The sequence below is a fragment of the Elephantulus edwardii genome, unplaced genomic scaffold, assembly GCF_000299155.1.
Source record: "Elephantulus edwardii isolate Elephantulus edwardi_28Jun2011 unplaced genomic scaffold, EleEdw1.0 scaffold00024, whole genome shotgun sequence".
Taxonomy (NCBI): Eukaryota; Metazoa; Chordata; class Mammalia; order Macroscelidea; family Macroscelididae; genus Elephantulus; species Elephantulus edwardii.
The window spans coordinates 23,142,647-23,159,918 of NW_006399774.1; the positions used below are offsets into that span (position 1 = coordinate 23,142,647).

General features: G+C 49.7%; 1 protein-coding gene across 2 annotated transcripts in view; it reads left to right on the plus strand.

Moving 5' to 3' along the window:
• SMOC2 (SPARC related modular calcium binding 2) overlaps positions 1 to 17,272 on the plus strand; it is a 226,241-nt gene that overhangs the window by 66,806 nt on the left and 142,163 nt on the right. For both annotated transcript variants that reach the window (XM_006882787.1, XM_006882788.1), the window contains exon 2: positions 5,850 to 6,021. In XM_006882787.1, the coding sequence (XP_006882849.1) occupies positions 5,850 to 6,021 (172 nt within the window). The remainder of the gene's footprint in view (positions 1 to 5,849; positions 6,022 to 17,272) is intronic.

Genomic DNA, 17,272 nt, shown 5'->3' on the forward strand with positions numbered 1-17,272 from the left:
GCTCAATATCAGCTGTGAAAACTAGGCCAGGAGCTGATTGTGGAACAGACCACCAACTACTCATATGCAAGTTCAAGCTGAAACTGAGGAAAATTAAGCCAAATGCACAGGAGCCAAAATATGACTTTGATTTCATCCCACCTGAATTTCAGAATCATCTCAGGAACAGGCTGATAACAATACTTGGTTAAAACAGGAGTCAGGCATTTCCCAAATTGCAAATGTCTTCTTTTACAGCCTGGTCACGTCTCCTTACCATGTTCCAGGCCATGTGCCCTCTCCCTACCCACGGGCATGCTCAGGTCCTGCAGGAATTGTAGTTGGGGGCCCTCAACTGAGCTCCAACTTGGAATGATCTCCTGCCTGTCAGGACACACCCCTGCCCAGTCCTGCCAGCTCAGGCACCTACCAGAACGCGGCCCTCTCCCTGTTTTCTCCCCGCAGCACCAGTCCTTCGCTTCTCCAGCCAACCTCCTAACCCCCCACAGTCTTCCCACCCCCTCCACAAGGCCTTTGACCCTTGCCTTTGGGGCAGCCCATTGGATAACAATATTCTTCACCAGTCAATTTAAAGGTATCAGATCTATGATCTTCCTTACTTGTACAACTTTTACATGTGCAGAAAGCAGTTGAAAATGCCGTGGTGTGAATAAGGCACACCTTAGTCTTCAAAACGACATCATTCTTCAGCTCTCTCAAGAGGTCCTTGACAGCAGTTTCACCAGCGCAACATGTCTGGATTTCTTCACAGCTGTGTCTGTGAGTGTTGTTTTGTGTCCATGCAAAAGGAAATCCTCAACAAATGGAATAATTGGTGTGAGTGGGCTTGTTAGAAATGCCTTCAGAGAGGTTATCTTTACTGAACGTTTTGGATGTGTGTGGAGAGATGTGAAGTTGCTGGTGCTGGTGTAGTCTCACTAGCCTTCCTCAGTACGCTGTTACCTGGGTGGAGCTGGATCTCTGGTTCTGGTTTAAATGCCTCCGTCTTGCTTATTATATGGACATGGCAGTCCCTTTACAGGTGCGCTTTCTGTCCCGGCTTCACAAGACCTGGTGTCGCTGGCAGGACTGACAACAACAGGGGAGGTTTAACCTCAGATGTGATTTCTGTTAAATCACACCAGTGTGGAGAGAAAGAGGTCACTGGGGGAGGGGGGAGCATGGAGGAGAGGTCACTGTGGGAGATGGAGGTCACTGTGGGGGATGAAGAAGAGGTCACTATGGGGTGGAGGAGAGGTCACTATGGGGGATGGAGGAGAGGTCACTGTGGGGATGGAGGTCACTGGAGGGGATGGAGGTCACTGTGGGATGGAGGAGAGGTCACTGTGGGGTGGAGGTCACTGTGGGGGATGGAGGAGAGGTCACTGTGGGGATGGAGGTCACTGTGGGGGGTGGAGGAGAGGTCACTATCGGGGAGGAAGGAGAGGTCACTGTGAGGATGGAGGTCACTGTGGGGGATGGAGGAGAGGTCACTATCTTGGGAATGACAGAGGCCCACTTGTTGCTCTTTCTCCAGCATGTGGTGACCTGAGTGGGGTGGTTTTGTCTGCAAAGTCAGCATTAGTTCAAAGCTTGGATTTGTCCTGTGTTCCCACCTGGGAGGAGTTGAGACTTCAGAAGGGAAGGTTTGGGGAATCTGAGACAGAACAGCTCTGTGTAGACAGGCCTTCTGGAACCATCTCTGCCTGTCTGCAGGCTGCACCTGCCTTCATCTGTGAAGATTTGGCTAGGTGCCCACGGGAGAGTCCTGTGTTCTGTTTCAAAGACGGTGGAGGGAGTTCTCTCTGGATGCTTTCACTGTGTCTACCACAGAGTGTAAACACAGAGCCTTTAAAATGTGTGGAATCTCCACACAGGAGCCCAGGAAGCGGGGGAGATGCCACCATCTATCTGCCGTGAAGCCCAGTGCTGGTCAGCGGTGCAGCTGGGAAGTCGGAGCTGGATCCGCGGGCATGGTGCTATGTTGGGGGAAGCCCGTTTCAGTCCCGACTTTAGCCAGGCCTCTGTCATGTGGTGGACACACGTGTGTGGGGTGCTGGGAGGTTGTTACTAATGCTCATCCTTGGTGATCATATTACCAGCCCTCCCTGTGCCATCCACCCTATTCCTGGCACATCCAGATTCAAGCAGGACTGTGTGTGAAGGCCTAGGTCGGGGGACAGGCGGTCCTTGGGTGTGGCCAGGCTGACTGGTGACAGGTCTCTGTGAGCCTCAATTTCCCTGGTGGGAGACCAGGCCTGGACTCTGCTCCCCAGCACGCAGCATCTGACCGAAGCCGCTGGGCTCCTGATGTAACTCTCGCTCACCCGTCCACCCAGGAGCGCATCTTTCTCTGGTGGAGCAGCTGGTGGATGTGAACCCCCAAAGGGTGAGCAGTGGAACTCTGAAGGACTGTGCCACCAGAGCCCCTCCCTCCACCGGGAGATGCACGCTCCCTTCAGGGTGGCTCTGTGCTTGGAGCACTGCTTAAAGGGCAGGCGCCCACAGGTCTGCAGGGTCCCTGATGAAGGGAGCTGCTGGGCACACTCAGGCCAGTTTGTGCTGCTTCCTCCGATGAAGAGCTTGTGTTAGTGCCATGGGACCAGCCTGACTGACGGCGATAGGTCGGTACCCCGCCCTCACGCATCTTCCTGATCTCCACATGTTCAGTCATCAAGCCGGTCCACCCCATGGAGGGTCTGCCTCTCTTTCTTGGACCCTCCACCTTCTCTAGCCTGCTGTCTTTCCCAGTGACTAGCCTCTCCGTTTCCTCCTTCAGGGAGGCCCTGTCTGCAGACCCCCAGGGGCCTGGGGTGCTTTGTTTTCAGGGCCGCTGACCTCATCTGGCTGCACTGAGGTTACCTGTCTGAGGCGCTGTCCTGCTGTCTCCCCTCCCCAGGCAGGCTCCCGTCCACTACTGCGGTTCAGAGTTCATCCAGAAGGTTTACAAAGTGTGCAGTTCGCTTCCTAAACAGCAAGCCTGCTCCATCGGTCTTGGGGCCTAGACCCAGGAGTGAGCTAAGGGAGTGGAGACCACGCGTCTCGTTGGTATCTACCTGATGAGACCCGTGGGGACCCCGTGCACCTGGGAAGGAGATTGAGCTCGCCTGTTGCCATCCACACTGCTGTGCCGTCCGTACGGCTGTACCATCCTCACGGTTGTACCATCCTCACGGTTGTACCATCCTCACGGTTATGGCACACTGTTTTCATTTGGTGCTTTACAGAAGTTGGTAGCCAGGTCTTTCTTCTTTGTCTGTCTGACCTCCTGTCTCCACTGACCCCGTCTAACTTCCTAACAAGGAGAAACCCTGGCTGATGGTGCCTGGGCCTGTGCACGAGAAGCTCTGGCCCGCATCTGCTGTTGCCCTTGGGTGTTAGGAGTGGACAGGCCTCCCAGTGACCGTATGAACGTGGATTTGAGCCTTGCCCTCTCCTACGGCTTCTCCGATCTGCCGAGCCCACTGGTTCCTCCTCTCTTTCTCCAACCCTCCGCCTTTCCCAACATGATGCCGTTTTCCCATGAACTAGTCCCTTCTGACAGTATTCTCAAAGGATTTAAGGTCAAGTTTCTAGTTGTGTTTAATGTTGGTGGTGTTAGTCTCCCATTGATTCCCTGCACAGAGCCCCTACATCTTTTCAGACAGAACCACTTTAGGGAAATCAGTAGGAAACCCTTGGAATTTATTTATTTTTTTAAATAAATAATTCAATTATCTCTTAAATTTGTTCTAGTGCCTTTTATCCAGAACTAACCTGAAGCCCTTAGCCAAGCATCTCTTGTGCTCAGACTGGGTTGATCTTTGGGGCTCTGTTGGGAAGACCACTCAGTGCTGCTTTTCCTCCCTCCCGTGGGCATTCCCATGGCTTTCCGGCCGGTGGCTGGGGGGCTGGCTTTGGGTGGGTTCTCTTATTTCTGAGGGAGAAGGCTCCCACTGTTCCCTTGCCATCAATGAATTACCAACAACTAGGGTTTAACTCCAGGCACCTGAACACTAGTTCTGTGTCTCCCTCCTTTCTGTTTTAAAGACAAGACGTGGGATGAGAGCCTTCCCGTCAGAGGATAATTCCAGGTCTCGTGCTGAGGGTTTACCTCACACAGGATCTCAGGAAATGCAGGTAGAGCCCTACTTAGACATACAATGAGCGGGATTTAGGTTATTCCTTCTTGTGTTACAGAACACGCCCACAGGTGGTGCACACACTTGGTGGCTGAGGGCCGAGCCTCCTCCCAGAGGACTTGGAAGAGAGGCCTGAGGTCTGCTTCTCAAATGCTGGTCCTGGAAACCCCGAGAGCTCAGCCCCACCGTGACCCCACAGACTCGGTTCAGAGCAGGTCCTACCTGAAACGGGCTTCTTGTGACTTCATTAGTGCTTTTGTGTCCTTGTTGAGTTCTTGGCCAGCATTTTCTCCACGAGCTCTGTGGGACGAAATCTTCTCATCTTCTCGTCTCACTACCATCAAGCACGACCAAGCACAGCTGGCCCGAGGAGGGCTTCTGGAGGCTGTGAGCCACATGGCAGGAGATGGCTCGTCTCAGTCCTTCTCTGTGCCGTGACAAGGGCATGACAATCCTCTGGGACTTGTGTTGTGAGGAAGGAAGCCACCTTATCCTCTAGTAATTGGAGTGCTTACATAGCATTTACACACATCAGTAACACAAGTATTTGACTTCTGCTCCAATCATTCCTTCTTTTAGAATCTTCTATGGTTAAAGCTGGAGCAGGTAAACCAGATGAACCGTTTTCTCCTTGCTGGCAGAGACGTCTGTGCACCTGACAGTCTTCTCCCCGCACGTGAGAGATTCTGTAAAATCAAAGCCTCGCCTCCATGAGGACCCCCCAGGTTGGGTCCCTGATGCACAAAGACCAGGGTCCCCATCTCAGGGTGAGCCTCTCATGCTTCTGACCCAGCTTCTCAGAGGGTCCTGGAGCTTGGGGAGCCGGGGGTGCCCTTCAGACATAGTGGTAGGTAGATCCTGAAACCTCAGAGTGACAGAAGTGGCTCAGGATGCATTCGTCCCATTGCTGGCCTCATCTCAGACGCCCCTGTCTGAGAGTCCGGGGTGCCCTGTGTGACCACTGTGCCATTTCAGGACACTGTAATATGTGGCTGTGCTACCCCCATCTCTGTGCTGTAGTGTCTGGCGTGTGCTGTGCCTTGAGACAATTCCATAGAATTGAGAAGCCTATTCCTGAAGACAGACCTGTCCTTGACTCACCAACACTTGTTCAAATGTGCCGACTGAGTCCAAGCATGTGCATATGGCTGGGTTCTTAGGGTGAAGGTAGAGCTGTAGATGCTTTCACACTGACAGAAAACCCACCCTGAGTTCAGATCATCGGTGGGCAGTCCTGACCCTGGCCGGAATGGTGGGCCTCCATGTGGAATGCTGATGGAAAGAAGCAAATGAGTGATTACTAGGAAGAAGAGCACTGACGTTCAACCCTTCAAAGACAAGGTCAAGTCTGTGTGTCTGCCTCCCAGGCAGAGGGGGCCAGTGTTGCCACCAGGCGGCCTCGGCACTGGAGATTCTGCCCTCCAAGTGAGCAGTCTTCAATCCCATGTGGTGCAAGGTTTTCTGAGTCCCAGGCTTGTGCAGTGGTGACACTCAATACTGCTGTCCTTTGGCGTGCGTTTCCTTCCCACTGGGGGGCTTTTGTTCTTGCTAATGTCCAGTCAGAACCAGCCCAGAGCTGAGCCTCCAGTGGGCTCTGTAAATTGCTCAGAAGGAGATGGCCTTTCTCCCACGCAGCCGCTGGTGGATTTGAATGCTCCCTTTGGCCTGGCAGCTCTGTTACTTAGAGACTCTAGTTTACTGCCCTGGCAAACATTTCTTTACATTTGTCTATTTTTATTTCTCCCCTAGTTTTTGAGAGTCGACCAAGATAAAGACAAGAATTGTAGCTTAAACTGTGCGGGCTCGCCTCAGAAACCCCTGTGTGCTTCGGACGGGAGGACCTTTCTGTCTCGATGTGAGTTCCAGCGTGCCAAGTGCAAAGACCCCCAGCTGGAGATCGCTTACAGAGGAAACTGCAAAGGTCAGTGGTGGTGGGCGGCTGGGTTTGTCACCAGGCCGGATGTCTGATCGCTTCATGTGCATCAGCACTGACTCTGACTCGGAGCACTAAAAATCTCAAAAGGGGTGTGTGTGTGTGTGTGTGTGTGTGTGTGTGACAGAGACAGAGAAAGAATATGAATGACTTTTCACAGTATATGGAAAGCAGAGTGATTTCCATGAATTCCCAGAGCAGAATAATTTTTTGTCACCTACACTTTTCTCGAGCTCTGGTGGCCTAGTGGCAAGAAGCTTTGCTGCAATCCCGAAAGTACGGGGTTTGAGGTCACCCGCTACTCCTTGGTAGAAGGCTGGGAAGTCTCCTCAATTAACTGCCTCTGAAAACCCATTGGAGGGTCAGCTATGACTCAGCGGTACACAACCACAACAACAGCAGCAATATGCTTCTCACAGAAGGTGTGATGACAAAATGAAGCCAGTTGATCTGAGCCCCTCACAAGCGCTCCCCAAAGTTTCTGAAATCGTTCACTCGCAGTCGATCTCCTGGCCCTCTGCTCATTTCTTCTGTAGACAATAGCACCTGCCCAATAGCACCTGGCACATCCTGGGGTTTGTTTTTTTTTCTTTTCTTTTCCTGGTGCTAGTTTTTTAGACTTATAATTTTTTGCTTTCCTGACTTAAAAATCAGAATTAGAGTTAACTAGCAGGCTTAGAGTAAAATGCTGAAATGCCGCCCAGTTAATTGAGGGGTTGATTCTCAGCAAAATACGCTGTTTAAACACAAATAGAGTTCTTTTCAGAAAGAGATTTGCTCTCTTTTTTTTCTCATTATCTGTGAGAAGACCACACAGGCTAACAGCTCCTTTGAGACAATTTTGTACAATCTACCCATTAGCGCCAACAATCTCCTCCAATAACACAGAGAGGAGCCCAGCCACCACGCCCAGCATCAGGGGTGCCTGGTCCCATGCAGCTTATGGTGATCTAAGCTAGCTTGGACCAGTCTGCTCTGTCTCCGGCTGTAGTGTGGCTGGTGCAACGTGAGTGGAGCTGTCACACCCGGTGGGTACATGCAAGTCCCTTGATCAGGCCAGGAGTAACCCCCGGGGAGAGGACTTGTGTTGCTGCCTTCAGTGAGGGTCAGTACAGTCCACACTCACTGATCCTGGGGGTTCTGCCTGCGGCCCCTGTGAACACAACCACCTCCGCTCCCGTGCAGCACCCCAGACAGATGACCAGCATGCCACGCTGAGTGTCCACTAAGGAGGGACCGTCTCCCTGCCCACCGTCTGTGCCTGGTCCCTGTAAGGTGGACCTCCTGCTTGGCCATATTGATGACTATGCATCATTAGGATTTTCTGCCATCTTGGCTCATTCACTTAAAAGTACTTTAAGACTCTTGTTAGGCGCTGTGGGGTCACCCTCACTCCAGGCCACCCGAATACAACAGAGCTGACCTTGCCACGGGGCAGATCTTCAGTGTGGTCGGTTCACGTGAATCCCTGCTGTGGCCACTGTGAGCTTGAGGAGCTTCTAACCAGAGGCCTCGCCTCCCTCATCTCCTTCAGTTACTGCTTTGCTGTGACCCCTAGGCTGGCCAGTTGCCCTCCTTCCTCCCTCCCCGCCTCCCCCAGCCCCCGCCCTTTCTGTCTTCCATGATTTGAGTGGAAGGCTACAGAGTCAGTTGGTTTTCTACTCAGTCAGTCATGTCCATTCTGTTTTAGGATGTGAATTACAAGACCCACAAGGAAATTGTGTACTTCCCGTTTCTTACATGCCATTCTCATTTCTGTTCATCTTTCTCACCCCTCCTGCCTTCAGGGTTTCCCACTGGGGAAATGTGGCTCTTCTGACCTTACATGCTGGTTATTCTAAGGTGTGGGTAATAATGCCTGCTGTTGATTATCTTAGGGGTGTGTCTAAGGGTGGCTGTTACGTGGAGCCACAGGAGGAGATTGTTTCAGGGCTCAAGGATGACCACGGGTCATAGTCTCAGGATTCTGCCCATCTTTATTGGACCAGGATGCTGTCAGTATTCATGACTGTGAACTTCATTCCACATTTCCTCCCACTCTGATGAGGTCCTTCTACTGTGATCCTTTCAAAATGGTTCATAGGGTTTCCACCAAACAAGTGTGACCCAGCTCTCCAACACTGGGGTCTTGGACCACAGTGAGGCTTGGCTCCAGGTCAGTGGACACCATCGTTTTGATTGCCACGGCGTCAGCTCTGACTGTGTTGACCTCCAGTATCCAGACTTGTCTTCCGAGGGCCGCTGCACCTCTATCCTTCCTGCTGGCATTAGTACATTAGCTCTTTGTGTCCCGACTTACCTCTTCCTCTGCTGCCCATTGCCAGCTGTGTGGGTGTGTCTGCAGAAGTGGAGGGCATGCATTCATGTTTACTGGCCGTGGCACTCTCAGGGGACACACACTCATGTTCACATGCGCATACACACACCATACGTTCACACACAATGACACACACATCCGTAATTCTCACATATGCACATACACTTGTATACTCTCACAGACTCATACAAAATCCTATCTGTGCACACTTGCATTCATGTAGAATCATTCACACTCACAGACTCATGCAAACTGGCAAACACACACACATGTTCCCACAATCTCTTGTGCACACGCTCCCGCACACCTACGTGCACTTTCACTCTCATGTGTGTGCTGACACACTTGCTCATACAGGCATGTCCGGGCTTGTCCCCTCACACGCACCTCCATACGCCCACAGACACACTGACACACACACTGTGTGCTCTGAGGAACAGTGGGAACCCGCTGAGGCTGCTTGCCGTGTGCGGCTACGTGATTGTCCAGGTCAGCAGCCAGTCAAAGCTGCCGATGGTCCTGGTTCTAGAACTTTGGTGAGGCCTTCTGTGAGGTGGCTCTTACCCAGAAGGCACTGCACTGTCCCCTCCCTGTCCTTTTCTGGTACCTGGGTGCTGTGGTCACGTCGGGGTACAGAGCAGCAGGCCCATTTTAACGCATCTACATTCAGGGCTTCCTATGTTCCCTGAATTTGGCCTTTGGGCCATTTCTGGAGGATCCTATAGTGTAGGACTCAGCTCTCGGGCCTCCGATGGATGTGGATGGAATGGTCTGTGGACCAGGCTCACCTCACACAGCCTTGTGAGGACCCAGGCTGTGGGTCCCACGTGCAGCCATAGACAAGTGAGGAAGGGCCTTCTTTTCCAGACAGCAGGGCCGCAGGTGGGGGACACAAGCCACCCAGTGCCCTGCCCAGCCCACCCAGTCCCCTGTCCAGTGCCCTGCCCAGCCCTGGTGATGTGTCGCCTCACAATTGACAATGAGCCACACATTAGGAGATCAATTATGTCTTTAAAGTGGCCTACTGCTAAGCCAGGGCACACTCCCAGCAGGGGCTGGGCTTGTTTCACCATTTGCTGCTTCTCAACCACAGACAGGGTGCTGTGCTCAGAGTTCCCACCTTCTCCTCTGAGGAACCGTGTCCCCTGGGCGGCTGCCAGGGGATGAAAGTGATTCGTTGTGGTTCACCGCAGAGTGATGCGGGCCTGGGTGATAGAGAGCTAAGCGAGGTGTAGGGATGAAGAACTCAATCTAGGGCTAATTAGTGTGTGCTGGCACGCACATGGAAGGAAAACGCAGGTGTAATTTTATGTAACTCTACACCTCAATCATCGCAGCGGAGAGACCATTTGGAGGTAAGTTAAAATAGCCCATGATCTGCTCTTCAGAGAAAATTCCAGAAGCCATTGCCTTGGGAGCCTGGGAAGTTCGTGGAAGTGATTCCTGAGCCAGTGGAGGGGCCGGCAGGCTCCCTAACGTTGAGCTGAGTGGGGTTTTCCTGCTGTCTTCCCGGCCACTTCTGTGGGGCTGGCTCTCAGAGGCCCTGCGCCCCACCACAGAGCCCGGCAGTCTTTACAGAAGGAGCTTGCCCCAGCTTTCTCCTGAGAAGCACATGGTGGATTCAGACCATCACCTTTTTTGTCCAGCAGCCTGACACACAATGCACTATGCTACCAGGACTCCTAGGATTCTCTCACTCGTTGCTGTTGAGTTCAAACTTTCCATAGCTGCCCTCCGTTGTTTCTGAGGTTTCAGCCACACAGACAGAGATTGCCTGTCTTTGCTCGTTAGAACAGCTGGTGATTCACACTGACAGTGAGCTGCAGCCTTTGGGCTAGGAGCACAGCTCCTGTGGACTACACCATCAGAACTACTGTCCTACAACTCTATAAACTAAAAACAAAACAAAACACAACAAAGCCCATTGCCCTGGAGTTGGCTTCAGCTCACGGTGACCCTGTACAATGGAGTAAAGCTGCTTTAGAGAGTTCCAGGCATTGCTGTCACTCAGGGCTGAGGCATAGTCAGCCATCTGTTGGGTTTCTGAGGCTGCACAAGAGGAGATAGCCCATCTTTCTCCCGTGGAGCCACTGGTGACTTCCAACGACCAGAAAGGTACGATCTTTGGGTTAGTAGCACAATGCCCTACAAACTGGGGATCCAAGGCTCTCCATATAGGCTGTGTTATTGTTGTTGTTAGGTGCCATAGAATTGACTACAACTCATATAGCAACCCATAAACAACAGACCTGAACCCTGTCCTATCCTGTTCCAGCCTCATCATCTCTGACACACTTGACTCCACTATTGTAGTCCACTATTATTATACTATTGTAGTATCCACCCATCTTATCAAGGATCTTCCTCTCTTTGACTCTCCATCTTTTCAAGCATGATATGCCTTTCCAAGGAACAGCCTCTCCTGGCAACATGGTCAAAGCGTGAGAGAGAAAACTTCATCATCTTTACCTCCAAGGAACACTCTGACTGCTCTTTCCCCAAAACATATCGAGTTCTTCTTTTTTGCAATTTAAAGGATACTCAGTACTCTTTCCCAACACTGCAGCTCAAAGGCATAGATTCTCTTTCTGTCATCCTGATTCATTGTCCAGATCTCAAATGATAGCAAGTGGTTGGAAAAAAAAAACCATGGCCTGAACGACACACCTTAGTCTTCATATGAGCATCATTGTTGGTGATGTTGATTGTCATCAAGTTGAACACAACTCACAGCAACCCTATGAATAAAAGGCCTAAAGCCCCTCTAGAACTATCAGCATTTATCAAAGTTCATAGAGATTCCAGAGACATGTTGTTGTTCAGGAAGTGGATGCCATTCCTGCTTCCATTACTCTTCAGTATTTTGGAGAGGTCTCTGACAGCAGACTTCCCAATGCAATACATCTCCTGACCTTCTGACTGCTGGTACCAAGGGTGTTGATTGTGGATCCAAGTAAGACAAAATCATTGAAAGTTTCAGGCCTTTCTCCACTTCTCATGATGTTGCCTGTTGGACCCATGTTGAGGACCTTGTTTTCTTGATTATGAGATGAATTCCAAGGCTGTAAATCTTTATGGGTGCAGCCTGTCTCATCTCTCTCCTTGGAGTGGTTGGTGGGTTTGAACGATTGGCCTTTCTGTTAGCAGCATAACATGACTTACACAGTGTGCCACAAAGCTCCATGCTGTTTCTTACCACTGCCCTGTCTGTTCTGACTCCTGGTGACTGCCCATGAGATTACTAAAGCTGTAAGTCTTTATGGAAATAAACTGCCAGTTTTTGTCCTGTGGGGCAGCTGACGGATTTGAACCACTAACCTTTGGTTAAGCAGTATAGCCTGCTGTTTCATATGAGATTCAGATAACTGTAATCAGATGCTGTGTTAAAAGGCCAGCAGAGAGATGGCAGCCTGCCCTCACCGTAGCTGTTGTCTCTGAGGCTCAGAGTCTGTGGCAGCCTTTTGACACAAAGGCTGGACATCTTTGCTCCGTCTTTCTGAGTAGAAACCAGGTGCCTGTGGCCCTCTCTGTCTCCCAGTTTAGAATGGTCGTCCGTCCCCATACATCTCATCTGTCTCAGCTGTGTACCCACCTCAGGGCCAATGCCGGGTTCCTTTGGACAGAGAGTAAGTGGGACTGAACACAGATGCCTGGTGGTGGGTGATACCAGTCATGGTTCAGTTGCATGTGAACACAGCTTCATTCTTTGGAGGGTCTCCTTAGTTGGGATTTTTAGTAACTTCAGCAAAAACCTTTATCCCATACACTCCCCTCTCACACACACCGTGGAAAGGGAGCAGTAGGTCGAAGTAAAACTCACCTCACAAAAGAATTTATTTCAATCAAAGAGTTAAATGAAAAGAAGGTGCAGGTACCTGTAGACTTCAAGGTCAGGTTTGTTCCGTTCTGCAGCCACCAAGTTCAGGTACTGACAGGGATGGTTCTCAAGAGGGTTGTTGGTGATACCCTCGGCATGAGGAATCTGGGCGCTTACACTGTCTTTGCTGCTAACACTTCTGTAGTGGTGTACTGCAGGGGAGTGGCCGTATGGCCAGGAGTTGACATCTCACTGTGTTGGAGGTTGGGAGTCTGAGTTTAGGGCCCTGGCAGGACCAGCTCTCTGCTGACTCTGGGAGCGAGCCTGTCTTTTTCCTGCTTCTGTAGCCCTGGAATTCCGTGGACTTCTTGTAGAAGGTTCTCACATACGTCTCCCTCATGGGTCTCTCCCTATCCATCTGACCTTTTGTTAAGACTCTACTCAGAAACGATTAGAGTTAGGATTCACCTACTACTCTATGAATATATTAACTTGGCAAGTGGACAAACAAAACCCTCATCTCCAAACAGTGTGTACCCACAGGTGCAGGGGCTGAGACTCCGGCTTCAACCAGAGAGTGGATCTCGGGGTCCTGACTCAGGGTCAGGTTCTGGGCCTTGGAGAGACCTGCAGGCTAGCAGTCATCTAACATGTGATGACCTTTTATTCTACACCGGAGAAGGTCCTGGAAGATGGCTTTGTGTGTGCAGGGTCCTCACGTGAAAGCTGACCGTCCCTGAACACTGACTCAAGTTCAGGGTTAGGCCTCATTGCTCAAGCCCAGTCTCTTCTACAGGTTTTTATGAGTCTGTCACTGACCTGGTTATTGGATGGGCTCCTGTCACAGTGGGTGGCTTGGTCATCATCTGGTCATCCTGGTGAGTTGGCTTGTGTTCCCCACAGACACATCTAGGTCCTGACCCCCAGACATGTGAGTGAAAGTTGGGCGAGTCATCTCTGGAGGTGGTGTTGGTCAGCACACCTGCCGAGCAGATAGGTTCTCTTCCCACAGTGTTCTTGTAGGAGAAGAGGGACAGGCACAGAAATGAAGCTATACTCCCCGCCTTCACACCCGCAAGCCAAGCAGATGGGGGTTCCCAGGAATGGCATGAGACAGAGGTGCTTTCCACTGAGCCTCGAGGTCGCGGGCCTCCCGAACCCAACTTCCAACCACCAGCAATGACGATAACCTTGTGTTCTCAGCCACCCGGTGTTGGTGCTTTACCACAGCAGCCCTGGCCAGCAATCCCCAGGCCACTGCGAACGTTGGACACGCCAGCGATGAGTGCTCCTGGGAATTAAGGACAGGGAGATTCAGCTCACACACTTCGGGCTGGTCACCAGGAAGGTCCAGTCCTTGGAGAAGGATACCGTGCTTGGGAAGGTAGAGAGTCATCAAAACAGAGGAAGACCCTCAAGAAACCTTATTAACACAGTGGCTACAACCATAAGCTTCACAATCACACGACTGTGAGGCTAGCACAGGGTCAGGTAGCGTTCCATTGTGTGGTGCGTGGGTCATATGACAATGTAACAACAGCATTAGAGCATCTCAGGCAACACAGCTGGCTACACAATTGATCAGAACGGAGGCTTCCCAGTGGACAGGCCTGGGGGCCTTGTTCCAAATGAAATCAGCCCCTGGAGCCTGAGGGGCACACTCTGCTCGGACTCACGTGGGACGCCGGAAGCTGCAACCCACGTGGTGGCATCTGATGGTCAGGATGATGCTTTATAGGCCTGCTTGATGGAAAATGGGGAGGAGCTGGGACTCTGGGAGGCGTAGGTGGGTCCTGCAAACCTGGAGACCAAGAGGGAAGGACTCCACTGGGCGTGCGTTCTGTTTTTCTCCAAAAGAACAACAGGCAAATTGCAACACAAAACCAAAGTCAAGTACTTCCTTCTTTGAAGGTGAAGGATGGAAATGAGGTGACGCTCTCTTCTCATTAACACAGCACCCAAGCTCCTCGAAGGCTTCCTGGTGTTGACGTTGGCACTGACTCACACCAGTGCTCGGTAAGCAGAGGCCAGTGCTGTCCTCGCCGTGTGCCTGCGGGTGACGTTCTCACTCCCCCCATGGGTGTCAGTCCCACATCCACCTCTCTGTGTGTCCTTGCTTAGAGAGAGCAGTTAAGACACGTGACTGAATCATACAGTCATGCAATTCAATGGATGAAGGGTGGGGTGGGTTAAGGAAATGGGAAAGAACCAATGTAAAAAACAATGTGTGCGAACTTTGTAAGTAAACCTGTGTAAAAGAAAAGGTTTATATTAACAACAACACTTGTGACTGAGTGTGATCAGTGTGCAAGGCTCTGCTGCTTCTCGTTATACCTGAGCACTTGACCTTGAGGAGGGCCACTGTGGTCTCTGCTGACGGAGTGTTCTCGTATCTTCTCAGACCTGTGTGGAGTTCGTATTTCCAGAACCAGCAAACACACTAATATTTTTCTTTGGATCTGCGAACTTCGGGGCAGTCTTCTCTTCTACAAACTCTCTGGCATTGAAGAAAAAGCAGGGACAAGTCAAAAGCCACAGACTTGAAGCTACTCTGAGATTTCTGAAGGCAGGATTGTCATCAATATCTGACAAGAGTCACCTCCTCTCCAGGTGTTGATTTGACTCGGGGACAAGACACTTGAGAAGGTGAAGGTTTCCCGAAGCCCTGGGCCGAGTGCCCACCGATGCCATTCACCACAAGGTGTGCTCTCTTCCTGTCCGTGTGTCCCAGGAGGTCATTCTTCTAAGCTGTTTCTCACTTTCACACATTTCATAGACAACACTGTGATGTTATGTGCCTTCACGTCGACTGTGACTCATAGTGACCCGTGCATGATAGCTCTGAATCCTGCCCCGTCCTGAACCAGTCTGTCTCCAACACAGCTACCCCCATTACACCAGTTACTGTGTCAATCCATCTCATCTGGGGTCTTCCTCTCCTGTGCTGTCTTTTCACCCTTCCAACCATGATGTCCTTCAAAAACTGGTCCTTCTGCCCATGTGCCCACTGTATGTGAGATGGAGTTCAAAATTCTTGCTTCTGGAGAGTAAGTAGGTTTCACCCTCTCCAGGACAGACCTGTTTGTTCTCTTGGAGTCCATTGTAAAATACTTTTATCCAGCACCACAACTCAAAAGCATTGATTATTCTTCTTTCATCTTTTCTTTTTAATAACTATGAAGGAAAGATATAATCCTGACTCACACCTTTTCTTATTTTAAACCATGTTTAAAATTTCTTTTAACCATGTTAAAAACAAGTATTGCTTTGATCTCTTCAGATAAAAGCTTTCTTTTTTCTTTTTATATTGGTTTGCTTACAAAGTTTATATACATTGTTTTTCACACCAAATCGTTCCCGTTACCTTTACTCACTCGTCTCTTCACCCATCACATTAATGTTCCCCCACCCCTGCCCATCCTCACCCTCCGCTCCGCCCTCCCCCCTTGGGTCCTCATACATGTTTTACACTAATGGTCGTACGCAGTATATGTCCTCACGGGATTGAGTGAGTTCACGTGGCATAATGCTCTCTAGTCCTTCCCAAGACAGGTAGTGATTTATAAAATCATTGCTCCTGAGTACTGCATAGTATTCCATCATGTGAATGTATAATTTCTTAATCCATCTGGTTGTGGTTGGACATTTGGGCTGTTTCCATGTTTTTGCGATGGTGAATAATGCTGCTGTGCACATTGGTGTTCAAGTCTCTGTTTGTGCCTCAATTCTCATTTTCTCAGGATATATTCCAAGCATTAGAATAGCTGGGTCATATGGAATTATTATGTTCAGCTTTCTGAGGAAATACCAAACTGCCTTCCAGAGTGTTTGTACCAGTTTCCAATCTCACCAATAGTGTATGAGAGTTCCTATCTCTCCACATCCTCTCCAACATTCATTACTTGCTGTTTTGTTAAACTTTGTCCCTGCTACTAGGGTTTCAGGCTTTTTTTTGGTTTGTTTTATTAATTTTAATGAACATTTACAGAGATTTGGGATTTTCATTCATTCATTGTTGCACTTTTTTCTTTACCCCCAGCCCTAGTTCTCTCCTCTCTTTGAAAAGCAAAAGATAAACCCCCACCCCACCCCCAATGCACTGAATCGAAACAGATGAGGGAGATATGATTATCACAGGAGTCCAGAATTAAGGTTGCATAGTGGAGTGCTGCTAGGGTTTTGATGTGCATCTCTCGTACTGGCAGTGACTTTGAGCATTTCTTCATACGCCTATTGTCCATCTGAATATCGTCCTCTGTGGAGTCTTTGCATGCCTTTTTCCCATTTTGTAACTGTGTGATCAGTCTTTTTCTTGTGGAGACCCTGTAGTATTCTCTATACTTTTGATATGTGGCCCTTATTTGAGATTGTAATGCCAAATGTGGGGTTTTTTCCCCAGCCAGTAGGTTTTTTCACTCAGTTGGAAAATGGTTTTGATGCATTTAATGCATTAAATTAAACCATTTAATGGTTTTGAGGAATTTAATCTTTAGACTGTCCCGTTCATCAGTTTTATCCTCTCCAGATTGTGCATTTCTGGCTGTATTTGGCAGTCTCTTTATACCATAGACTAGGCCATCTAAACTTGATCCCAGTTTCTCTCTGACGAACTTTATTGTTTCTGCAGTATTTGTCTTTACGTGACTTAACTCAGCATAGTGCTCTCAAGTCTCTACCAAATTATGTAGTGTTTTTTCTGATTGTTTTTTAATTGTTTGTTCATATACATTGTATTTCACACTATGCGTGAACCATACTCTCATTGTGATTCAGACAATCATTCACTTGTTGTGCTTTTTGAAATCCTTGCTCCTGAGTGCTGAAGAGTATTCCATTGTGTTAATGTACCATAATTTCTCAGTCTATTCAGTTGTCATTGAAGATTAGGGCTGTTTCCATGTTTTTTTTTTCCTTTCTTCTTCTTCTTTAATTGGTTTGCTTACAAAGTTTATACACATTTTATTTCACACTATTCTTCATTTACAGGTGTTTCACACATTCTCATGCATTGTTGCTGTTATGGACTGTCGAGTTGCCTGCAACTCTTAGCGATCCTATACACAACAGCTCTAAACCTGCTCTATCCTGTGCCAAACTCACTGTCT